We start from the raw sequence: 27,684 nt of genomic DNA, 5'->3' as shown, positions 1-27,684 counted from the left end.
TGAAGGAAATATTAAATATCAATTATAGTCTCAAGACTTGAAAAAAGGAAAACTATAGTAGCTCTATATTCTTTCTTCACTGATTTGTAGTGTGCGTGTGTGTAAAAATTATAAATGCTTACCTTTGTTCCTTTACTTATCAAATTTTCAGAATAAGCTGGTACTCTGGAAAGCTCCGTAAAAGGTTCTATCAAAAATTTTTTCATTTTGAGTTTGGAAGCAAGCATAGATTTCTCTGTATTTCTCTGTCCTTGAGATATAGCTCTCCTACTACTATGTCAAAATATTTTAACATCATTTGAAATTATTCTTCTTTACATTGTTATGTAATAAGCTGATGGTGAATCAAATTCACTGGTTTTGATATTAGGATTGCTATTTTCCCTTTGCCTTCTTTTTAAAAATAAAAGTCAACATGTAAAGTATCTCCATGGATCCAAAGTAAAAATATAAAACAAGGTTCAACTAAAGATAACTACCTTCCATCCTTGCTCTCTCCCAAATGTTGTTTCACTTTCTTTTTGAAATTATAGGTATATATAGTATTCCTCTCTTCCTTTCACAAATGTTAGCATAATATACATATTATTTTCCACTTACCTATTTTTTCATTTAACCTATCATGAAGATCACTCTATAGAAGTATACAGCTGCACAATGTTCCAGTTACATAAATATGCTAATTAAACCAGTTTATGCTGGACATCTGGATTGTTTCCAGTCTGCTGCACTTATAGTATTTTTAAAATTTTTGTGCATACCACATTTTATAATTTTACCAATGTATCTTTAGGATAGAAGCAAGGGTCTGGGTCTTATGGGATATGCAGAGATTACACATGGACATTGCTCAGTCCCCTCCTATAAGAGTTGTACTGCTTCACATTTTCAGCAGCAATGTGAGAGTCCTTGTTTTTCCAGTCTTGCCAATAGAATATTTTAATATCTTGTTGGATTTCTGTCCGATTGGTATGAAGTGGTATCTCAATGTAGTGTTACTTATATTCTCATCTCAACTTTTAGGCTCTTTATGGTTATTAGTTTGTGATATAGTTGCAAATATCTCGTTTGTAATTTTCCTGTATCTTTGTGAATACTGCCTTAGTCCTACAGAAAATTGACTTCTTCCTCCTTATTTCTACTGGATTTTTGATTCATAGTTATTGATATCTCAATTCCAAGGTTATAAAGGAATTCACTCATGTTTTCTCATAGTACTTGTTAAGTTTCTCTTTTTTCCCCCTTTTTGATATTTAGATCTCTTGATTTGCTGGGAGTTTACCCTGCTTTATAGTGCCAGGAATTAATCTACTTCTACCCCCTACATTTTATCCAGATGCACTAAGACTAATTATAACAAGTTCTTTTCCAACATGGTTGTAGTAAAATGGCTCCTGAGAAGAAAGGTGGTTAGGGAAAAACTAAGGGCTTTCTGTCATCTATAAGATAGGCTAGAGAAGACATTACCAATATTCACAAACATATCAGTGGAGTGGAGCTCAAGAAGCATGTACCTCAGGCATTCAAGGAGATCCAGAAACTCACCATGAAGGAGATAGGAGCAGTAGATAATACACTCAACAAGGCAGTCCAGGCCAAAGGAAAACAGAATGGCTCATACTTATCTTTATATGGATGTCCAGAAAGTTCTAAATGTTATTTTTCTCAGTGTACTGGTCACTTTAAAAAAAATTTAGTCAGCATGAATGAAATAGCTTGTTTATTAATAATAAAGCAATATAACAAAAAAATTTTCACTTTCCCCATGAGTTGTGAAATTCCATAGAAGACAATAATTCGGATGGAAGTACTGTTCCCTAATACTGTTTCTTTTTTAAAATAAATTTATTTATTTTATTTATTTACTTTTGGCTGTGTTGGGTCTTCGTTGCTGTGCACGGGCTTTCTCTAGTTGCGTTGAGCGGGGGCTGCTCTTCATTCCAGTGTGTGGACTTCTCACTGCAGTGGCTTCTCTTGTTGCAGAGCACGGGCTCAAGGCTTGTAGGCTTCAGTAGTTGTTCCTCGCGGGCTCTAGAGCGCAGGCTCAGTAGTTGCAGTGCATGGGCTTAGTTGCTTCGTGGCATGTGGGATCTTCCTGGACCAGGGCTCGAACCTGTGTCCCCTGCATTGGCAGGCAGATTCTTAACCACTGTGCCACCAGGGAAGTCCCCCTAATACTGTTTAAGTACTGTTAAATAACTGAATTATAAACATGCTAAATATATGTACATATATTCACTATTCCTTAATTCATGTAATACTAAAAGGTACGAAGAAAATGCACATAGAATAAACTTATTAAGTACTAAACTGAGAAGGTTACATTTTCATCATATTTTGCTGTTGTTTAAACTGTAGAATTACCACCCATCCAGATCAGAGGTTAAACATTCTGAGTAAATATCATTTGACTCTCATTTTTTTTTCATGTATGTTCATGAATGAAATTATTCTGGAATATGTTGTTCAAGGGCTACATCTAATTTTATTATCAGAATTATGTTACTTAGTCTTTTAGCATGAGTGAATAACTTTTCCATAGGATTTTCTGTTCCTTCAGGATGTACCCTATACAATTATCTGATCCTCCATTAAAAAAAAAAAAAGTTTTCTTCCAATTAGCCCTTTTTATTTACTCTCAAATTTTAATCATTTAAGATAATGTTTTCCTAGAAAATAAATTTTACTTTCTATATTTAAAAATTTGTGTCTAATAGTTTATATATATTTACATGACCTTTAAAAATTCCTCTAAACATGTGGTTGTATCACATTTCTCCTTTCTTATAATGTGGAGGCACTGCCAAAGTCTAGTAAATAACAGTTTTCTTCAAAGAAACATTTTGATTTAAAATAAAAATCCTTAAGTATTGTTCTTTATTCCATGATTTTTGCATTATTTTCATTAAACCTTTCCATCAGTTCACTTGGAGGCATTTGCTCTTATTCTAGCTTGTTTGAGTAATCATTATTTAACTTGATAAATATTTGGACCCCACAATATGACAGGCACTGTTCTAAAAGCTGGAGATACAGTGGTGACAAGAAATAAACTGCCTTCAATCTTCTTGGTTTTATACACAGAGCAATTTCCATTGAGAAGTGCTACGGCCACATTCATAGGATTTGATTTATAGGCGTCCCATTATCATTCACATCCAAATTGCCTGTAATTTCACTTTTGATTTACTCATTAATCTGAGAATTGTTTATATATGTAGCACTAAACTTCCAAGAGGTCAGAATTCATTTGGCTATTTTCTAATTTCCAAAATTTAATTGTGGTGAAAAAATGGATTATGCCATTTGGCTTTAGAAATTTGTTAGAAACAAATCTCTTCCAAATGCCTTAAAAAATGCTGAGCACTCAACAACCTCACTTTCATGAAAACCATAAGGCTTTCTTTATGAGTCTTTTTATGTAGCAAATGAAATTAATACTGAATCAAAGCTTTCTTTGCTTCATTCGATTTTACCAGTTTTTCTTCAGAATTAACATTCTGCTGTTCAATAAGATATACATACAGATGGCATATTCGTCTATAATCTCTTAAGGTCTTCCTCTCATAGAAATGGTCTAATACTATTATTAATGATGGTCATTAAGTCATTTAAATCCTCAAACTAATTTAACCCTTACAATCTAATAAGTAAGCAAACACAGAATTAAGTTACTTTCCAAAAAATTAGGAGGTAAGAGGTACTGAAACTAAGACATACCAAATAAGTTGTATGACACAGCTTAAGGCTTTTCCAGATTAATTACAAAACACAAATTCACCTTCAGTGTGATTTTGTGGAAATGCAACAAGATTTAAGTAATGATGGAAAGTTTCCCTAGATGAGTTAGACTTCAGTTCAATGTGCATAATATCAATGACGTGGAGAATCTTTTCAGAATGATTCAGAAGGGATTCACACTATCATCTTACTTGTAGGACTTTACCCGATATTCTATAATTGATAAACAATCAGTAAAGCTTTCCTCCATTAATATAGATTGCATTAGGAATTCTTTGCGTGCTCTGTCGAAAGGTCTTCCAATATTATTTACACTACGGGCTTTCTCAAAAGAAGGAATGAACTGAGATCAATTAACAAGTCATGAATAAAGACTTTTCCTACATTTTTATATCACAAGATTTCACAAGAGTGAAATAAAGTGAGAGCCTGGAGAAAATGCCCTCTCAAAATCTTTACGTTCATAGGATTTCTCAAAAGTGTAAATACTCTGGTGTTGAGCAAAGCATGAGTCATGACTAATGGTGTTCCCATAATATTTCCATTGATAAAGATTCTCACCACTGTGAATTTTCTGTTCAGCAAAATAAGAATGATGACTAAAGATCTGGCCACTTTCCTTACATTTATAGGGTTCTGCATCAGTATGAATTTTCCTATGTCGTGTTAGTTGTGAACCCCAGATAAAAGATTTCCCACATTCTTTACATACGTAAGGTTCCTCACCAGTATGTATTCTCTGATGTCGTGTAAGTTGTGAACCCCAGAGAAAGGCTTTTCCACACTCTTCACATTCATATGATCTCTTTCCAGTATGGATTTTCTGATGTCGATTAAGTTCTGAACCACGAAAAAAGGCCTTTCCACATTCCTTACATTCATAGTTTCTCTCACCAGTATGAATTTTCTGATGTCGATTAAACTCTGAACCATGAATAAAGGTCTTTCCACATACCTTACATTCATACGGTTTTCTCTCATTATGAATTTTCTCATGTTGAGCAAGGTATGAGGCCCATATAAATGTCTTCCCACATTGCTTACATTCAAAAGGTTTCTTACCAGTATGAATTCGCTGATGTCGAGCAAGGTGTGAACTCCAGACATAGGCTTTCCCACATTTCTCACATTCATAGGGTTTCTTACCAACATGAACATTCTGATGTCGAGCAAGATTTGAACCACGAATAAAGGCTTTTCCACATTCTTTACATTCATGAGATTTCTCACCAGTGTGAATTCTCTGATGTTGAGTTAGGTGTGAGCCACGAGTAAAAGTTTTCCCACACTCCTTACATTCATAAGGTTTTTCACCAGTGTGAATTCTCTGATGTTTAGTAAGATGTGATCGCTGACTAAAGGCCTTCCTACAGTCATTACATTCATAGGGTTTTTCACCAGTATGAATTCTCTGATGTCGAGTAAGGTCTGAGCCACAACTAAAGGCCTTGCCACATTCCTTACATTCATAAGATTTCTCACCAGTATGAATACGCTTATGGACACTAAGTTGTGAATGAAATCTAAAGGCCTTCCCACATTCCTTACATTTAAAAGGTTTTTCACCAGTATGAATTCTCCTATGACCAGTAAGACTTGAACGCAAACTAAAAGCCTTCCCACATTCTTTACATTCATATGTTTTCTTAGCAGTGTAAACTGTCTGATATTGAGTAAGTTCTGAATCAGGAAAAAAGGTCTTCTCACATTCCTTATCATCACAAAATTTTCCACCAGTGTGAATTAACTGATGTTGAATACAGTCTGTGTCAGAACAAAATGCTTTCCTACACCCTTTAAATTCATTCAGTTTCTTTACTGTATTAAGTCTCTGAAGTAGATTAAAAGTTGTTTGCTGGTTAAATGTGGGAATTTTTTCACAGGTGAGCATAATCTGCTTAAAACATTCTTCCTGGTTTTCCTGTTGTGTTTCAAACTGACCTTTGCTTTCCCAATCACCTTTAAAACATAAACATTCAAGGCTATGTTTTTTACAAATTTCCATTATTTCCCACTGAGGTAATCCTCTGTCAAAAATGCCATTTTTTGGTGATGTCTTGGTCTTACACCTGGATTGCATGTCTGAAAAATAAGAAAATAAATTCATACTGTTTTACTGTTCAAAGAGAACTAAAATTTCCAATGTAGAAATAAGAAATAAATCCTGAAATAAATAGAGCAGGGACTTCTCTGGTGGCACAGTGGTTAAGAATCCACCTGCCAATGCAGGGGACATGGGTTTGATCCCTGGTCGGGGAAGATCCCACATGCTGAGAAGCAATTAAGCCCATGCACCACAACTACTCAGCCTGCGCTCTAGAGCCCACGAGCCACAACTACTGAGCCCACGCGCCATAACTACTGAAGCCCATGCGCTCTAGGGCCCGCATGCTGCAACTACTGAGCCCATGTGCTGCAACTACTGAAGCCCGTGAGCCTAAAGCCCGTGCTCCACAACAAGAGAAGCCACCACAATAAGAAGCCATGCACCGCGATGAAGAGTAGCCCCCGCTCACCACAACTACAGAAAGCCCACACACAGCAACAAAGCCCCAACACAGCCACAAAACATAAATAAGATAAAATAAAATAAAATAAATAGAGCATATGAAATGTGAATGGTTTAACAAATTCTGGGCAATATAAAAAAGGGCAAGAAATAAACAGAAATTTAAATGAACTAAAAAAGCTGAGGCAGGTGAGTAAATATATAAAGTTCTGCTCAGGGACTTCCCTCGTGGTGCAGTGGTTAAGAATCCACCTGCCAATGCAGGGGACATGGGTTTGAGCCCTGTTCTGGGAAGATCCCACATGCTGTGGTGCAATTAAGCCCATGCATCACAACTACAGAGCCCACATGCCACGACTACTGAAGCTCATGAGGCTAGAGCCCCTGCTCCACAACAAGAGAAACCAATGCAATGAGAAGCCCGTGCACCGCAACAAAGGGTAGCCCCCGCTCACCACAACTAGAGAAAGCCCACGTGCAGCAACGAAGACCCAACACAGCCAAAAAAATATACATATATATGTATATATAAAGTTTTGTTCAGGTCAATTTCATCTGAGGAGTTCAACAACAACAAAAAAATAAGTGCAGGTACTACCCCAATCATGGGATATCAATTTAAAGACTTTAGACTGTTTTACCCAGTATGGTAAATCAACACTTAGCACATGTTAGGTATTAAAAAAAAAATTTTTTTTAATTCTGTAAAAAAACAATACACTACACGTCAAAAAAAAAAAAAGCCTTCCATCTCTACTGAAATGAGTACACATAATTCTACATTACTTTCTGTACAGATAAGAGGAAACAAAAGCATATCCATGCTAGCTCAGAGACATGGAATCATACCTACTTACTTATTCTTCCATTTGCTTATGCACATTTAAATACTTTGCCCTGCTCATTTTCTCCACTGTGCCTATTAGTCAAGTCATATTTTGTCAGATGATCCCAACCAAGGTGTTTTTGTTTTATTTCTTGAGTTTACAGTATTGCTCATCCATTTGATTTTATGCTTTCAAGCCCTTTCTCAAGTGATCTTTACCAAATTTCCATGGGATATCACATTTATTGGTAAAATATTTTAGAAGAACAAAGCAAGAAAATACTACAACTGCTACTATTTGAATATGCTGAAGGGCTTATCCAATTTCTACTACTGAAATTGTACTGGAGGGGTTGGGAGGGAGGCTCAAGAGGGAGGGGATATATGTATACACATAGCTGATTCACTTTGTTCTACAGCAGAAACTAACAGAACATTGTAAAGCAATTATACTCCAATAAAAGAAAAAAAGAATTTGTACTGGTATTAGCATTTGGCTTAGAGACTGATAGAACATATGACATGTTCTCAAGGTTAAAGTAACAGAGATTGGTATCTAGGGTCTGTCTACAGGGGGTGTCCTAAACATCTCTCATGTTGAGTTATAACTGAAGGACCATAACCTAGGAATGTGGGTAAAACAGAGGTAGACCTACACAGGAACTATAGCTCAGTTTCAATTTATCCCAGTGACCAAGGAGGGCAACGGATTGAGATAACAACAAAAATGCTTCAGAACTTGGTAAAAGCGAACAGAAATTCTCTATAAAGGAAGATATCCTAGTGATTAGTTTCACATTTTGCAAACAGTGTCTGGCACGAAATTAAAGAAATAACCAGACAACATGAATATAGAAACTATAGAAACAATAGATAGCAGAAATGCATCTATAAGGATTCTAGATATTGCAGTTACAAGACAGAGTTTAAAAATAACTATGCTCAAGTAGCTAAAACATAAAATTAATCATTTTATCAGAGAACAAGAAACCAATATAGGTCAAAAGAAAAATTCTATGAGAAAAAGACTGGAAAAGTCATAAGAGAAGCATTATGACATAGAAGATGCAGTTAGGAGATTAAACACAAGTGTAAATGGAAACTTACACAGAGAAGAATGGAAGAAGCAGCAATATTTGAAAAGATAATGGCTGAGAATCTTAAAAACAATGTCCATGAACAGGTGTATGAATAAATAAATTACAGCATACCCATGAATGGAATACTACAGAGAAATAAAAAATAAACTATTGATAAACACAACAACATAGATGAATCTGAAAATTATGCTAGCAAAAGAAACAAGGCCAAAAAAGTATACACTGTATAAGTCAATTTATATAAAATTCTAGAACATATAAACTAATCTAGAGTTGCAGAGAGCAAGTCAGTGATTTCTTTGGGACGGAGGTGGAAGAAGGGATGGATAACAAAGGGACACAAGGAAATTTGGCAATGACTGAAGTGTTTGTTGTCTTGATTATAGTGATAATTTCATGGATACACACACATGTCAAAAAAGATCAAATTGTAACTTCAAATATGTGGAGTTTATTATTCTACAATTATACTTCGATTAAGTTGTAAAATAAAAATTTTAGGAAACTAAATAAATAAATACAAGAAAAATCCTAAAGAAAACAAATATAATTTTAGTCATTCTAATTAGGCACTAGTGTATTAGTGTTTTCCTTATGTTAATGCCCATTCACACTAAAAATAAAAAGTATTAAGCCAACAAGTGATACAGATAAGTCAAGCACAGAGCAGACAGTTATCGAATAAATGAGTAGCAAATCAGTAAACAACTCAGGGGAAATATTTGTCCCCACTAGAAATCAATAGCCTTTATCCTATTAAATTATTAAAGGTTTTAATTAAAAATGACCCATTTTTAGTGAGGCTACACTGAAACTTATTTTGTTCCTGACTTCCATATGAACCAACGCCCTCCAATCCTTAAGAAAACACAAGGATTAATGTCCACAATATACAAAAGCATTCAAGTAATAGCTACCTCTAGGATGCCCATGCGCTTACCATGAATCAGCTGTTTGCTTCCAAACCTGTTTATACCAACTGTTCCTGATATTTTATTTATATATATATATATATATATATATATATATTTTTTTTTTTTTTTTTTCTTTTTGCGGTATGCGGGCCTCTCACTGTTGTGGCCTCTCCCGTTGCGGAGCACAGGCTCTGGACGCGCAGGCCCAGAGGCCATGGCTCACGGGCCCAGCCGCTCCGCGGCATATGGGATCCTCCCAGACCGGGGCATGAACCCGTATCCCCTGCATCGGCAGGCGGACTCTCAACCACTGCGCCACCAGGGAGGCCCTTATTTATATTTTTAAATAACATTATGTAAAGAAATATGAGAGAAAGGTTGTCTGTTTTTATGAAAACTAAGCTGAATGCTCTACAAAAACTCATTCAAGAAGGCTACAAATTTTATGTTAGTAGTTTAGAGACTCAATCATAAAGACTGGAAAAAAAATAGGCGGGAAGCTCAAAATGAAAACATAGGAAGGTCCTGAACTCACCTCCTCCCACAGACACATCAAATCTAATTAAATACAGACACCCTCTGAAAAAGACCTGACACTTAACTGAAAAGCTCTTGCACAGCAAAGGATCAAAGGGCCACACTGAGACAGGCAGGAGAGGTAGAGAAGTAGTCTTTCCAAAAACCCCACCCCTGGTGTGGCAACTCACAATTGGGAGGGATCTCACAAATACAGAGTTCCCTAGGAGGAGCAAAGAGTTCAAGCCCCACATTAGACACCCCAAACCTTGGGACCTACACTAGAGAGATGAGCCTTCAAAATGCTTGGCTTTGAAAACCAATGGGGCTTATGTCCAGGAAAACCAAAGGGCTATAGGAAATGGGGATTCTGCTCTTAAAGGGCTTGTGCACAGACTTACTCACCCCAAGACCCAGGAAAAAAGCAGAAGTTTGCAAAGTGCCTAGACCATATATGGAGATCCTTTTGCTAATATTAAAGTATCTGCTGGGACCTGTTGTAACTGTCTCCAGAGATGGAGGTGCTGGCGGGTGCCACTTTACACTCTCCCTCTACTTTGCTAGCACCAGTGGGATGTGCTCCCCACAGTCCCACCCAAGCTGGTGACTGGGCTTGCCCCAGCCTGGTGTGTCCCCACAGCCATACCCAACCCATTGGGCAGTCTTGCCCCAGCCTGGTGCCCTCTGCAGCCCCACCCAACACAAGTTGAGTCAACATGGGGGACGTCCACATACCCAAGCCCACATCCAAGGGGACATCCCTTGAATATCTGGCTCTGAGGGCTGGGGTGGGTTGTGTTTCTGGGTTCCATGGGACTGAAACAATCAGAGAGTTCTTGGCAGGCTATTACCCCCAGGGTACTGCACAGACAGCAGACTGAAACACAGCCCCAGTCTTCCTATAACCACTCTTCAAGACTGGGAGAGGTAGCTGGTTCACCTAATACATAGAAACAAAAATAAAGAGTCAAGCAAAATGAGGGAAAAATAAATATGTTCCAAATGAAAAAGCAAAATAAAATCCCAGGAAAAATATCTTAATGAAATGAAGATAAGTAATTTATCTGATAAAGAGTTCAAAGTAATGGTCATAAAAATGCTGAGGAGCATCTGACCTTGGGAGAAGAATGAACACTGAGAGAACTTCAACAAAGATGGAAATATAAAAAAGTACCAAACAGAAGTAACAGAGTTGAAGAATACTGAACTAAAAAATACACTAGAGGTGTTCAACAGCAGACTAGATAAAACAGAAGAAAGGACTGGTGATTAGAAGACAGGGTAGTGAAACTCACCCCAACAGAGAGCAAAAAAAAAAGAAGTTTTTAAAACTGAAGATAGCTTGACAGAGATATGGGACAACATCAAGCAGAACAACATTCACATTATAGGAGTCCCAGGAGAAGAGAGAGAGAGAAAGAAAACTTATTTTGAAAAATAAGGTTGAAAACTTCCATAACCTGGGGAAGGAAACAGACATCTAGATCCAGGAATCCCAGAGAACTCCAAACAAGATAAACCAAAAGACATCCACACCAAGATGCAATATAATTGAAATGTCAAAAATTAAAGATAACAAGAGAACTTTAAAAGCAGCAAGAGAAAACAACTTGTTACACACGAGGGAACCCCATAAGACAATGAGCAGATTTTTCAGCAGAAACTTTGCAGGCCAGAAGGGAGTGGCATGATATATTCAAAGTGCTAAAAGGAAAAAACTTACAGTCAAGAATACTCTACCTGGCAATGTTATTATTCAGAATTGAAGGAGAGATAAAGAGTTTACCAGACAAGCAAAGGCTAAAGGAGATCACTACAACTACACCAGCCGTACGAGAAATATTAAAAGGACTTTTTAAAGCTGGGAAAACGGCACTAATTAGGACACTATAACATATGAAAAAAAACCTTACTGGTGAAGGTAATATCTAGTAAAGGTAGTAGACTAATCACTTATAAAGCTAACATAAAAGTTAAAAGACGAAAGTAATAACTATAACTACAATAATTAGTAAAGGGATACACAAATGAAAAGATGTAAAATATGAAATCAGAAACAAAATGTGGGAAGAGAGGAGTAAAAATGTAGAGTCTTAGAATGCATTCAATTTAACCTATCAACTTTTAAAGTAGAGTGTACATATACATATACACACACACACATGCACACACATATATGCTGATATTTGTGAGCCTCATGGTAACCACAAAGCAAAAATCTACAATACAGAAAAGATGATGAGAATGGAATCTGGAAAAAAAAAACCCACTAAAGAAATTCATCAAATCACAAGGGAAGAGAGCAAGAGAAGAGGAACCACAAAACAGCCAGACAACAATTAACAAAATGGCAGTAAGTATATCCTATCTATAATTATTTTAAATGTAAATGAATTAAATTCATCATTCAAAAGACGTATAGTGGCTGAATGGATAAAAAAGAAGACCCATCTATATGCTGCCTATGAGAGACTCACTTCAGGTGTAAGAATACACACACACTAAAAGTGAGAGGATGGAAAGAGTGTTCATGCAAAAGGAAACAACAACAACAAAAAAGCTGGGGGAGCTATACTTATTTCAGACATAAAAGATTTTAAAACAAAGACTATAATATAACACAAAGATGGGCATTGCATAATGATAAAGAGGTCAATACAACAAGAAGATATAACACTTGTAGATATCTATGCAACCAACACTGGAGCACCAAAATATATAAAGCAAATATTATCAGACCTAAAGGGAGAAATTGACAGCAATACAATAATAGTAGGGGACTGTAATATTCCACTTATATCAATGGATAAATCATCCAGACAGAAAATCAATACGGAAATATGTGCCTTAAATGACACATTAGACCATATTAACTTAATAGATATATACAGAACATTCCTTCCAAAAGCAGCAGAGTATCCATTTTTTTCAAGTGCACATGGAACATTCTCCAGGATAGATCATATAGTATGCCACAAGTCTCAATAAATTTAAGAAGACTGAAATCGTATCAGCCATCTTTTCTGACCACAACAGTATAAAATGGGAAACAAATCACAAAAAGAAAACTGGAAAAATCACAAATATTTGGAGATTAAATAACATGCTCCTGAACAAGCAATAGGTCAATGAAGAAATCAAAGGAGAAAACAAAAGATACCTTGAGACAAATGAAAATGGAAATACAACATACCAAAATTGATGTCTTGCAGCAAAAGCAGTTCTAAGAAGGAAGTTCATAGTGATACAGGCTTATCTCAAGAAACAAAAATATCTCAAATGAATGATCTGACCTTACACCTAAAGGAACGAGAAAAAGAAGAACAACAAACTAAGCCCAAAGGTAGTAGAAGGAAGGAAATAAAAGATCACTAAAGAGACTAATAGAGACTAATTACTAATAGAGACTAAGAGACTAATAGTGAGATTAGTCTCACTAATAGAGACTAAAGAGATATTAGAGGGAGTTCCTTGGTGGCCTAGTGGTTAGGATTCTGGGCTTTCACTGCTGTGGTCCAGGTTCAAATCCTGGTTGGGGAACTGAGATCCCACAAGCCATGTAGTGCAGCCAAAAAAAAAAAAAAAAAAAAAAAAATACTAGAAAAGATCAATGAAACTGAGAGCTGGTTCTTTAAAAAAATAAAATTGACAAACCTTTAGCTAGATTCACTAAGAAAAAAGGAGATAGGGCTCAAATAAATCAGAAATGAAAGAGAAGTTAAAACTGATGACAAAGAAATACAGACGACCATAAGGAACTATTATGAACAATTATTCACCAACAAATTGGACAACCTAGAAGAAATGGATAAATTCCTAGAAACATACAATCTTCCAAGACTGAATCATGAAGAAATACAAATCAGAATAGACTGATTACTAGTAGTAAGGAAATTGAATCAGTAATCAAAAACTTACCAGCAAAACAAATCTCATAGACACAGAGAACACAACAGTGGTTGCCAAAGGGGTGGGGGGTTGGGCAAAATGGGTGAAGAGGGTCAAGAAGTACAAACCAGCAGTCATAACATAAAGTAATCATGAGGATATAATGCAAAGCATGGTGGTTATAGTCAATATTATATGGCATATTTTGTAACTTTGTATGGGGATAGAGGATCTCTAGACTTATTGTAGTGGTCATTTCACAGCATATACAAATATCAAATCATTATGTTGTATACCTGAAACCAATATAATGTTGTATGTCAATTACAGCTCAATAAAAAAATTTTTTTAAAGATTGGGAAAAATAAAGCATCTACAGTTAGACTGCCTAAATTACCACTCCCTTTAATAAAACAGAACCAAGAAATTAGGAGAAAGAATTATTGGAATGGTTGATATAAGAAAGAATAGGCAGAACTGCAATTAGGGAGAACATGTCATGGCCCTCTACTGAAACATGGATGAAACAGTTATGGGTTATAAATAAATAGCACAGGTTATTTAAAGTATTCATATAATTTTGTATGATTAAAAATAACTTTTTTCAATGGGCTTCCCTGGTGGCGCAGTGGTTGGGAGTCCGCCTGCCGATGCAGGGGACATGGGTTCGTGCCCCGGTCCGGGAAGATCCCACATGCCGCAGAGTGGCTGGGCCCGTGAGCCGTGGCTGCTGAGCCTGCGCGTCCGGAGCCTGTGCTCCACAACGGGAGAGGCCACAACAGTGAGAGGCCCATGTACCACACACACAAAAAAAACAAAAATAAAATAAGATAAAATAAAATAACTTTTTTCAACGAAGTATCTTAAATTAGTTGGGCACATGATTTTCTAACTTTGAACCCTTTGGCTAAGGAATCTCATATCTGAAATGTAAGTATCACCTAATGCAGAAAAATCCCAGGAATAACTGACATGTACCAAGAGTGGTAACTTCAGTAACAAGAAATGCAGAACAACCTTAATATATAATAGTATAATCATAATATGTGAAAATAAACTAAAATTAAAAACATACGTGGTAGTGTTCAGGGAATAAAAATGAGAGAAAACTGTATATACCTTACAGAACAAAGTAAGTTTTAAAAGCATTTATTTTGAAATAATTATACATTCACAAGAATTTGCAAAGATACTCCAGAGAGTCTTGTGTACCCTCTGCCCAGTTTTGCCCAATGAATACATCTTACATAATTATACTACAATATAAAAATCATGAAATAAACATTGGCACAACATATGTGTACAGTTTTATGTAATTTCATCACATATGTGGATTCCTATAATCACCACAAGAATCAAGATACAGAAATAGTCCATCACCACAAAGATGTTCTCTCTCATGCTATCTCTTTATAGTCATAACCACCACCACCACTGCTCCCTGCCCATTCCTAACCCCTGACAACCACTAATATGTTCTCAATCTCTAACTTTGTGATTTCCAGAATTTTGTATAAATGAATTCATATAGTATGTGAATGTTATATGTCAATTACACTTTTGAGATTGGCATTTTTCATTCAGCATAACATCCTTGAGATTCATTCAAGTTTTTCCATGTATCAATAGCTCGGAAAAAGAACAATTTTAAAACATCAATATAGGTTCTGGAATTTAGAAACATGATTCCAATAAGGAAATAAAATTTATTTTCTTTCCTTGACATTTCCAATAAAAAAGAAGCTCCAAGAGTAAGTTATTTCAACCTGACTCCTGCCCATAACAGAAAATTCATCAATTACCATCTAGTTGCCAAATGTACCCCTCGCTTCCTTTTCACAGCCAGGACTTGTCTTTTATGACACTGTACTCTCTCCTCATTGTCTTCCAATAGCCCTAACCACTCTCCTGCCATTTCCTCTTCACTGTAGCAAGAAACCATAAAAAAGCAGCCTATTAGGCCTTCTCTTAACGTAAAGCCTACTCTGCAGAAATTTATGAAAATGTTCCAGTCATAGGAAAGAATACCAAATTTCTTAATTGATTACAGACTCTTTGTTAACCCTTCTTAACCTAAAATGAAATTATAAAATCAATAAATGTTGCTTAAAAGAAAGAGTTAATTAATGAAGAAAATGCAGAAGCAAGGAGAAACTAGGCAAAATAAGAAAAATTCAAGAAATAGCAGGTAAAATGAAAAACAGGGTCAAAAATGTTTTTTTAGAGAGTGATGAAATTTACAAATATAGAAATGGAAAAAAAGAAATGGGAAGAAACTTAATCCAAACCATAGATAAACTGACCACTGGAGAAAAAGAACGGCATTTACATTTTCGTAACATGAAGGAAAAATGAGAGCACTGAAATGGAGTAGTATTTGGAGTTGAAGAGAAGGTTCAGTTGGAAATTCATGTTGAAAAGGTTACTTTTATTTCTAGGTCTCAGGCCTTTACCCACAGGCTTTTGGCCTCTGAGGAGGAAATTCTAGACCAATATTACAGAGATGTTACTGACTCACTAAACAGCTGGGTGTTACCTGCAATGATGGCCTCCTTGTGCCTGCTCAGCCCTCACTCACCTGGGCAAGGTCCTCTTGTCTCATCCTTCAAAACCATCCAGGGCTCTTTCCCCTTCTCCAGTAAAGAGAACACATCTGGCTGATAAAGGCAAAGTCCTGATCAGAAAATAAGAAACAGGAAATTACCACGTGGTAAGGATTCTGTAAGTCCCTTAGTTATTAGAAAGGGCAAGAAAAATGCATAAAGGATGGGGAAGATGGAGTTCCCCAATGATGATAATTATTGCCAAATTTATAAAGCACAAACCATTTTCCCAGAAATAGGTCAGAAATCCCCCTAGACACTTGAAAGGCAATCCAAAAGTTCACAATGTAGGAATCAGGAATTTCTGGGGTCAAATTCTGAATCTTACCCAGTGAGACCACGTTGCTGTAGTTCTCCAACATCACGTCTCGGTACAGAGCTCTCTGTTCCAAGTCCAGGCACTCCCACTCCTCTTGAGAGAAGTCTACAGCTACATCCCTGAACATCATCAACTGCTGAATGACAAACCCAAACATCAACAGTGAAGTTAAAAGAAATCTTTTAGATGGATGATGGGGAAAAGATGGAAAAGGGAACTGCAGGAAGAGGTCCATACATTCAGCAAAACACTGGAGTTGGCTGCCTGTTGTGTGGGGGGAAATAATATGGAAATTAGTGTCCCTGAAGCCAAGTGCTTATATGCTCTTAAAATCTCCTGTTGCTCAGTCACAACATTGTTATGGCCTTCCTGTAACAAACATCAAGACAACAGGATGGCAGCCCAGAAGAACAGATATCATATGAGTTCTATGTTGATACCACCGAGAGGCTATAATAACCTGGAATAATCAACTCCAGATTTACTATGTGAGAGTAGTTTTCTTTTTTTTCTTTCAGCTTCTTTTACTTGAATTTTCTATTAGTTGAAGTTGAAAGGATTCTTAAGAGATACACTCTCTAACTGAATACCATTTTCTGTGGAGAACGTATAAAATCTCTAGGCTGTCAGCTGACTATCAGCGTATGTCTTGTTAATGATATTATTCTCTCATTGATTTCCTGGCAAAATCCCAGATCTCTCTGAACTCAACCTCCTCTTATATTCTCTATCTAAAAGCATGACAAAGTGCCACTACTAAAATGAATACCAACTAACACCAACTCCCATCTTTCTTAATTGAAACACCCCATTATATAGAGTAAATAAAAGCTTTCATGCAGCGGGTCCCTTTTAGTCACACAATTCCACCTTGTTGAGCCACAGTTTTGATTTTTAAAAGTCTCTACTATTTCCTTTAAACAATATCTTCTCCTTCAGTGCTCTGTCAAAGTATTAGGTCACAGGAGGTATTGAACGCCATGTTGGAGAGAAGAGGGACATCTAGGGAAGGCACCAGACTGTTTCACAACTATCACTTACCACGTTGAATAGTGGACTCAGGTAAGCAGTTTAAGGATAAGGAATAAAAATATTGACATGCTGTGATATAAATGGTTATAGTTTTGGAGAGAAGAAATTCCAACTCACATGGGCCATAACTTAAAATTCCAAGAGTCGCTCAGTCTTCTGGATTCCTCTCCCGGTGAAGCAGTCTTGAGAAAGCAGAGCTAGAGGGAAGGAATAATGAGAGGTCAGGCTTTCCTCAGAGCTTTCAAATGGAGTAAGAATACCATTTTATTCCTTGAAGGAAGGTCAGAGGAAATCTGCAGAAATCCTGGCCCTATCCAAAACCCAAGAGACTCAAATACATCAGGATGAAGTTTCAGTCCAATCAGTAATGCTAAATCATGACACGGATCAGGATATTCGGGATATGAGATAAGGCCATTCTGATTTGCTCTGAATAACCCCCCCCCTTTTTTTTTTGCGGTACGCGGGCCTCTCACTGTTGTGGCCTCTCCCGTTGCAGAGCACAGGCTCCAGACGCGCAGGCTCAGCGGCCACGGCTCACGGGCCCAGCCGCTCCGCGGCATGTGGGATCCTCCCAGACCGGGGCATGAACCTGCGTCCCCTGCATCGGCAGGCAGACTCCCAACCACTGCGCCACCAGGGAAGCCCCTGAATAACCCCTTTAACAATAAGGACCCAAAGTTAGACATCCCCAGGGAAACTCTCCAATCTGGGAGCCCAGTGCATTTGCCCAGGGCCCTCTTGTGTACTTCCCTGTACGACAGTGGCCTTTCATCTATCTCCTCTATCTCCTCTATGTCCCACAAAGTGTATAACACTTACTGACTCATTTTTATCTAAAGCACTCATACCACAAAACTAAGGGCAACCATAAACAAAATGAAAAGATAACCTACAGAATAGGAAAAAATATTTGCAAACAATGCAACCGACAAGAGATTAATCTCCAAAATACACGAACAACTCATACAGCTCAATATCAAAAAAACAAACAACCCAATCAAAAAATGGGCAGAAGCTCTAAATAGACACTTCTCCAAAGACATAAGAAACATTCATTCCTATGAGGAGCAGACTACATCCTCAATGAGTGTATGTGAGCAGGAATGCTATGAAAAGGTGATTGACGGTGGAGGTGGTAAAAGGAGGCATAGAGATGTCAGGGGGATTTAAGGGGGCAAAACACATAGGCTGTATTCTTTTTTATTTTTTAAGCAGTTTTACTGATATATAATTCATATACTCTACAATTAATGCATTTAAAGTAAGCATTTTTTTTAGCAAATTAACATGTGCAGCCACCACAAGTTAATTTTAGAATATTTTCATCACCTCAGAAAGAAATCCTGTATCCTTTAGCTATTACTCCTTGTCGCCTCAATACCCTACACTCTCTCTCCACCTCTCTCTCAACCCTAAGTAACCACTAATCTACTTTCTGTCTCTACAGATTTCCTGTTCTGGATTTTCATAGGAATGGAATAATATAGTATGTGAACTTATTGTGACTGGTTGTCAAAATTGTGAAAACATTTAGTATAAAGTTTTCAAGGTTCATCCAAATTGTAGCATGTATCAGTATTTCACTCCTGAAATACTGGCTGAATAATATTCCACTGTTTGGACAGACAACATTTTGTTTACCCATTCATCTGTTAATGGACATTTGGATTGTTTCCACTTTTTGGCTATTATAAATAACGCTGCTATGATTATTTATGTACAAGTGTTTGCTTAATACCTGTTTTGTCATTTTCAGAGTATAAGTTTCACCTTCAGTTGTTAAATTTATTCCTAAACATTTAATTTGTTTTGGTGCTACTGTCAATGGAAATGCTTTCTTAATTTCATTTTTGGATTGTTCATTCCAAGTGTATAATATACAATTGATTTTATTTATTTATCTTGCATCCTAAAACTTTGTTAAACTTATTAGTTCTAACAGTGTTTTGTGATATGTATTCCTTAGGATTTTCTATATAAAAGAGCATGTTATCTGCAGATAGAGATGGTTTTCCTTCTTTTCCAACCCAGATGCTTTTTCTTTTTCTTGTCTAATTGCCCTGGCTAAAACTTCCAGTACAATATTGAATAAAAGTGGCAAAGGCAGACCTTCTTGTCTTATTACTGATCTTAGGGGAAAAGGATTCAGACATTCACCATTAATAGTTGTAGGATTTTTATAGATAACCTATATGAGATTGAGGAAATTCCCTTTTATTCCTAGTTTATAGTGTTTTTATAATGAAAGGGTATTGGCTTTTGTCAAATACTTTTTTGGTGTCTATTAAAATGATCATGCAATTTTTGTTTTTCATTCTATTGATATGATGCATTACATTAATTAATTTTGTGTGTGTGTGTGTGGTACGTGGGCCTCTCACTGTTGTGGCCTCTCCCGTTGCAGAGCACAGGCTCCGGATGTGCAGGCTCAGTGGCCATGGCTCACGGGCCCAGCCGCTCCGTGGCATGTGGGATCTTCCTGGACCGGGGCACGAACCTGTGTCCCCTGCATCGGCAGGCAGACTCTCAACCACTGTGACACCAGGGAAGCCCTGTTGAGGATTTTTGTGTCATATTTTTATGAGATAAGCTTTGTTTGGTTTTGGTATCAGGGTAATACTAGCCTCATTGAATAAATTGGGAGCTTGACTGTATTCTTTAATTGCAGAAAAGAAGACACTGTGGCTCTCAGAGCTGATAGTAGGGGTCTTCCTGAACCAGGTTAGGTTCTGAACAACAAAGAAGGCCTGGATATTCAGAGGGGTTATCTTTAAAAGAAACTGTCTTCTATTGTAGTAACAGAGGAAGGAACTCTTGAGCAGAAGAACCTAAAAAACTAACTTTGCCCGGTTCACCTTTTCATAGGAAAGTGCCAGTGACAGGTATACCAAAAAAAAAAAAAAAAAAAAAAAAAATCACACTCCAAAAACAAAATTAGAAACACCGTGTCCAAAGGTAATGTTAGATAAAAGTTTGAAAAGAGTGTCCAAATTCCCCATGTATAAAGAAAACTCACTAAAAATTTCAGAGAAGATTAAAATTATTACCCAACATTCCAATATGAATTTTTAAAAGTTATGATACAATCACAGCTCAGAAGCAAGACTACATGCACAAATCGTACAATGATCTCAGGAAAGGGGAGGAAGTGATAGGAAGACCACATATGAAAGCTAGTACAATTCAAGAATGAAAGAGAACCACTTCATAGGCAAAACCACTTTAGAAATGAAGAATAATTACAAACAGCACAACATACGAGAAATACTACAGAAAGTATAGCATGGAACAAAAAATATAAAAGTTAGAAAATGGGGCTTCCCTGGTGGCGCAGTGGTTAAGAATCCGCCTTCTAATGCAGGGGACACGGATTCGAGCCCTGGTCCGGGAAGATCCCACGTGCCGTGGAGCAACTAAGCCCATGTGCCACAACTACTGAGCCTGCGCTCTACAGCCCGTAAACCACGACTACTGAGTCCATGTGCCACAACTACTGAGCCTGCACTCTAGAGCCCGTGCTTTACAACAAGAGAAGCCACCGCAATGAGAAGCCCACGCACTGCAACAAAGAGTAGCCCTGCTCTCCGCAACTAGGGAAAGCCCGCGCACAGCAACGAAGACCCAATGCAGACAAAAATAAATAAATAAAATAAATAAAATTTTCAAAAAAAGTTAGTAAATGGAACAAAATGAAACAAAGAGATGATAATTATTATAAGAAAAAAATGAAAGTCAGAAGTGGTCCAACTTGCTGGACAGCCACATGTAAATCAATGAAGTTAGAACACACCATCACGTCATACACAAAAGTAAATCCAAAATGGCTTAAAGACTTAAATATAAGACAAGACACCATAAAACTCCTAGAAGAGAACATAGGAAAAACATTCTGTGACATAAATCATACCAATGTTTTCTTAGGTCAGTCTCCCAAGTCAGTAGAAATAAAAGCAAAAATAAACAAACGGGACCCAATCAAACTTATAAGCTTTTGCACAGCAAAGGAAACCATACACAAAATGAAAAGACAACCTACAGATTGGAAGAAAATATTTGCAAATGATGCAACCAACAAGAGCTTAATTTCCAAAATATACAAACTGCTCATACAATTCAATAACAACAACAAACCAACCCAATCAAAAAATGGGCAGAAGACCTAAATAGACATTTCTCCAGAGAAGACATACAGATGGCCAACAGGCACATGAAAAGATGCTCATCATTGCTAATTATTAGAGAAATGCAAATCAAAACTACAATGAGGTATCACCTCACACCAGTCAGAATGGCCATCATTAAAATCCATACATCATAAATGCTGGAGAGGGTGTGGAGAAAAGGGAACCCTCCTACACTGTTGGTGGGAACATAACTTGGTGCAGCCACTATGGAAAATAGAATGGAGGTTCCTCAAAAAACTAAAAATAGAGTTGCCATATGATCCTGCAACCCCCACTCCTGGGCATAGGCCCAGACAAAACTATAATTTGAAAAGATACATGCACCCCTATGTTCACAGCAACACTATTTACAATAGCCAAGACATGAAAACAACCTAAATGTCCATCAACAGATGAATGGATAAAGAAGATGTGGTAAATATATACAATGGAATACTACTCAGCCATTAAAAAGAATGAAATAATGCCATTTGCAGCAACATGGATGGACCTAGAGATTATCACACCAAGTGAAGTAAGTCAGAAAGAGAAAGACAAATACCACATGATATCGCTTATATGTGGGATCTAAAATACGACACAAATGAACATATCTACAAAACAGAAACAGACTCACAGACAAAGAGAGCAGACTTGTGGTTGCCAATGGGGGGCGGTGAGAGAAGACAGAATTGGGAGTTTGAGATTAGCAGATGCAAACTATTATATATCGGATGGATAAACAAGGACCTACTGCATCGCACAGGGAACTACACTCAATATCCCTTGATACTACCAAATGTAAAATAGATAGCTAGTGGGAAGCAGCTGCATAGCACAGGAAGATCAGCTCAGTGCTCTGTGACCACCTAGAGGGTGGGTGGGAGATGCAAGAAGGAGGGGATATGGGGATATATGTATACTTACAGCCGATTCACTTTGTTATACAGCAGAAACTAACACAACATTGTAAAGCAATTATACTCCAATAAAGATGTTAAAAAAATATCCTGTGATAAACCATAATGGAAAAGAATAAGAAAAGCATATATATATACTATAACTGAGTCACTTTGCTGTACAGCAGAAATTAACACAACATTGTAAATCAACTATACTTCAATAAAATTAATTTAAAAAAAAGAAGTGATCCAACTTGCAACTAAGCAGAGCCTCTATAGATGAAATCCAAATCAAGAGAGAATATTAAAAACTACATTTTTAACATTCAAGAATAATTTTCTGAAACAAGGCATGAATATGCATAATGAAAATACACACTATACTGCTAGAGAAAATGTCTCAAATTGTCTGTACCAAAACATTTCCTAATAAAATTATTAGACTAAAATCCATGGGGAATCAAGATAAAAATATCAAGTCATCTATAAGAAAAAGGAAATTCAGTTGTCATTAGACTGCTAAATTCAGTGCCCCAAATAGTGAGGTAGCTCCTACAATATACTTGTGGAAAAACAAATGAGAGAGTCAAAGATTTGACATGCAGCCAAGCTGTCCTTCAGGTACAAGGGACATAAAGAGTTCTAAATGTATATCAACTGTATGAGAACTGTTGAATGGACAAATATAGTTGGTATATTCATGCACTGGAATACTAGTGCATTTAGCAATGCAAACAGTAAGCTATATTTACATACAATACGGATGAATCTCACATAATGTTGCACAAAAGAAGCCAAAAGGTTATATACTATATGACTCCACTTACACGTAAGTTCAAAAACAGATGAAACTGATGTATGGTGGTTACTTTGGGGAAGCTACTGACTGAACAGGAGCACAAGAGGGACTTCTGGAATGCAGGCAATGGTTTATTTCTTGATCTGGGTGCTTATTACGTGGGTGTTCCCTTTGTGGTAACTCAAGGTGTACAATTTTGATTGTATTGGTTGTTTGTATCATCAAGTATACACTTGTCTGTATATATGATAAACTTCAAAAAAGGTTTATTTTATGGGCTTCCCTGGTGGCGCAGTGGTTGAGAGTCCGCCTGCCGATGCAGGGGACGCAGGTTCGTGCCCCGGTCCGGGAAGATCCCACATGCCGCGGAGCGGCTGGGCCCGTGAGCCATGGCCGCTGAGCCTGCGCGTCCGGAGCCTGTGCTCCGCAAGGGGAGAGGCCACAACAGTGAGGGCCCGTGTACCGCAAACCACCCCCCCCACAAAAAGGTTTATTTTACAAATTATGGAGAAATCATGGAGAAATATATACAAGGCAAAATGCAAACATACAAATAAGCAAGGGCCATGATTTTGAGGATGCTAAAATACTAAAGTCTACCATTCACAATAAACATATAACAATTATGAATAGCAGGACGTTTCATGAAGCAGAAGTTACAGGTTGTACAAGATAAAATTTCATTAATAATAGAGAATTTTAACACATTTCTCCCAATCCAAGATAAACCAAGTGCAAAACAAATAACTATAGACTGACCATATGTTAGATCACAAAGAAAAATTCATTAAATTCCAATGTTAAAAAATATCACAATGCAGCAAAACTGTAAATTACAAGAGGGGGCCTATGTGCTTTACCTAAAGTTCTAAATTTTATCAATAGGGATTGAGTTCCCCTCATGTCACACGGTTCAAAACCCTTCCACAGAGCTGAGGCTAAGAAACTATACCACTATATTATTTTTCTACTACTGAGTAACATATTATAAATGCAGTGGCTTAAAACAATACAACTTTATTATCTTACTGTTAGGTAAAAGTCTGACATGGTTCTCACTGGGCTAAGAGCAAGGTGTTGGCAGGGCTGTGCTCCTTTCTGCAGGCTCTAGGGGAGAATTAATTTCCTTACATTATCCAGTTCCTAGAGGCCACCAACACTCCTTGGCTCAAGGCTACCTTCCTTTATCTAACCAGCAACTTTGCATCTCTCTGACCACTGTTCTGTGATCACATCTCCCTCGGACTCTAAACTCATCTGGAAAAGATATACTGACTTTAAGGACCCAGGTGATAAGTTTGGGCCCAACTGGATAATCCAGGATAATCTCCTCACTTCGAGGTCCTTAATCCCATTTGCAAAGTTCCTTTTGCCTTGTAAGGTAACAAACACATTCACAGGTGTCCAGACATCCTTGCAGGGGCATTATTCTGCCTACCCCAACCACTCTTAAAGGTTCCATCCTCAGTTTCCCTCTTTCGGAGGGAATTCTTAAAAGTCCACCTTTCTAGCCCACCACTACCTCTCTAACACTGCCGTGAATCCAACCAGAATAAGCATCAGTATCCCCTGCATCCATGTTTATGTGCATCAAAAAAGCCCTAGGCTCCTTGATCATCTCTGTTTTCAGACATTCTACTCCCCATCAGTTGGATGTCCCATTTTCTCACCCCTCCTCAACTCCTGACACTTTCCAGTATGCCCTCTAGAATGCACAGTCATAAACCCCTCTTTTATCCTCAACTACCTCCCTGAACACTCTCTTCACCTTTGGATCTAACAGAAACCTGGCTCTCTCCAGAGGACTCTTGCAGCCCTCTCTATGTTTCCCCCCCACCCCCACCCCACAGCCTCTTGCCACTGGGTCTGGAAGTGGGGCAGGTGTCCTCCCTGCTCTTATTACTCTCAGACCGTTCTCCCTTCGTCCTCCACAAAAGCTCTACCTTTGAATTTCATGCCAATAGATCATATATATCTCACCACACCTCACTGTTGCTGACATCTACCAAACACTGTATATTTCCTTCCCCTTATTTTTTCACAACTTGAGCTCCTGGCTCACTCGCTGCAACGCTACTACCCTTCTTTTATTCTTGCAGTTTCAGCACACACCACACAGATGAGCCTGGCTTACTCACACTTACCTGAACTTCTTTCCCTTCTCTCATGGCTCATTCCCACCAGCATACCGATAGGTTACTTCTCCCACACCAGCTGCTGTTCCATTTTCATATTTACAGAAAAACTCTTCGAATATGTGGTCTACACTGTCTCCCATTCCTCTCCCCTCATTCTACGTTACCCTACTCCAATCCAACTAATAGCCCCACAGAAACTGCTCTCCACACATTCACGAATGACTGTGAATGTTACTAAACGCAACGCTCAATTCTTTGTCTCTGGCCTCACAGTTGCTGCTACCATATTTACACACACGGTCACGCACATGGTGACGCAGTCACAATCATATACATGCACAGTCACACCTAAATTACAATCACATACTGCTCCCGTCACCATCGCACCGTCCACACACACACACCTCTACGGTTCCCGTGCGATCACTCCCACACCTTGCTTCTGTATCAATTTCACACAAGCACCCAAGGTTCCCTGTCGCGATCGCTAGCGCGCGCGGACACGCATACTCAACTCCCCACCGTCTTCCTTCTCACACCTGCTGGCTGGTAAAGCCTCAGACTCCGAAAATGTTAGCCCCTCACTGCCCTCCCCCGCGGCCGCGGCCTCGGCCTCTCAGGGGTCATTCCCCTTCCGGGTCTTAGACTCACTCGACTTTGCGGTTCCCTCAAGCTGTGGATGTTCCTCAGGGACTCGCGCACGACCCCTGCTATGGTCCTGAAAGGGCCGGTGTGCGGACAGAACTTTGCCTCGGATATGGCGGACACTGGGAAATGTAGTCTGGAGCCGGGACAACCTTTAAGAGCCCAGAGCCCAGTGGTCTCAATTCACAGGCCTCGGTCTTGGACCCTATCACTTCGCTCGGCAAAGACCATTGTCCTCACACCGCTCTATCTTTGGCAAGCGTCAACGAACTCCAGGCCGCGTTTAGAACGCAAGTCTCAATGGAGGAGTCCACACTGCTCTTCCTCCGCAAACAAATGGCCCTCTCTGGGAACTTGGACCAGAAGCCAACTCGGTCTTTCGACGGGAAGTAGCCGTGAACGCGATGGCCCCTGGGAAATGTAGTCCAGAGCCGTGGAAACTACCTCTGGAAGGAGCGTGTAATTCTTTTCTTTGCAAGCTCGCCGCCTGGGCATGTGACACATATGATGTGGCAGAAAGGTCTTGAGCCTCGGCCTGGCCGGGTGGATTCCTCTTATCCCACAAGCCCCGGCTTGAGGGTAGGATAAAGGGGAGGATCTATGGGGCACCCCTCGGGAGAGGGAGAGGGGTGTCCCCTGTCTGTGAAGCCATTGGAGCTCCTCCTTGAACCCAGGTGTAATATCCTTCACATCAGCAGACAAATACCTTATTCCAATTACCCTTAAAGTGGTTTAAATTAATGTTCATGGTTACATTAGTATTGTGTAAATGTTATTCATGTCTGAGCCATTCTTTTTGCTGAAGCTAATACTTGCCAGCTTTTCTCATTTGCGTCCTTTCCTATGTGCTTGTCATTTAGATGTATATCTAAGCTTTCTGATGGAGGAGTAATTTTTTCAATATTTTCAAAATCATCAGGTAACCTTTAAATATTTTTTCTTTAAAATTTTTTTATTGTGAAATAGAAAACACCTGAAGAAAACTGCATAGAATGTGTAAGTTCAGTGTAACGCCATACAAGTGAAGAAACAGTACATTGTTGTGGTGCTCCAAGGACAAAGAACAAGATAAACTCAAAGGGCCAACATTGCCGGAACAAAGAGTTACAGGACTCTTATCACTCTGTCACACTGCGACCATTACAATGTCCCAGAGCCCTCCCAAGCAGCATGCCCTGTCCCTTTCCCGTCCCATATAAGGAAAGATATTTGTCCCGTTCTTCTCATGCTCTGCACACTGAACGTATACATACCCTGCCCAATCAGCAGATGACTCGCAGGTTCCTTTGTTCCCTGGCTATAAAAACAGTCCAGTAACCCTTGCTCAGGGTCTCCCTGGCTATCTGGCAGACCCTTCCCTCTAATAAATTCTATCTTCTTTTCATTCTGCCTTATGTCTGGAAATTCTTTTCCAACCCGCGTTCGTACCATGACAATTGTGGGTACCTCAAGAAGAAATGCCCACCCCATATGATCATTTCTGACCCCTTAGACCCCAGCTGATGACTATCCTGATTGTTAATGTAATAATATCTTGGTTTGTCACTTATCTATCTTTGAAATTTACATAAATGCAATCAAATTGT

General features: G+C 38.3%; 1 protein-coding gene across 2 annotated transcripts; it reads right to left on the bottom strand.

Moving 5' to 3' along the window:
* Window positions 1-1,768: 1,768 nt before the first annotated feature.
* On the bottom strand, window positions 1,769-26,433 carry LOC308606675 (uncharacterized protein). 2 transcript variants are annotated; one of them, XM_081217846.1, is made up of 5 exons: window positions 26,105-26,433; window positions 17,566-17,645; window positions 16,426-16,552; window positions 16,073-16,168; window positions 1,769-5,823 (listed from the first exon to the last, which is right to left on the bottom strand). In XM_081217846.1, exons 2-5 carry the CDS (start codon window positions 17,572-17,574, stop codon window positions 4,145-4,147), a joined length of 1,911 nt encoding a protein of 636 aa, XP_081073972.1. In that variant the 5' UTR covers window positions 17,575-17,645; window positions 26,105-26,433; the 3' UTR covers window positions 1,769-4,144. The 2 variants fall into 2 exon arrangements, with proteins under 2 accessions (XP_081073972.1, XP_081073973.1); XM_081217847.1 differs by having other exon boundaries at window positions 16,426-16,549.
* Window positions 26,434-27,684: the final 1,251 nt, after the last annotated feature.

The sequence above is a fragment of the Mesoplodon bidens genome (genome assembly GCF_964165515.1).
Source record: "Mesoplodon bidens genome assembly, chromosome: 18".
In the NCBI taxonomy this organism is placed as follows: domain Eukaryota; kingdom Metazoa; phylum Chordata; class Mammalia; order Artiodactyla; family Ziphiidae; genus Mesoplodon; species Mesoplodon bidens.
This window is presented reverse-complemented; position numbering and strand designations above follow the sequence as displayed.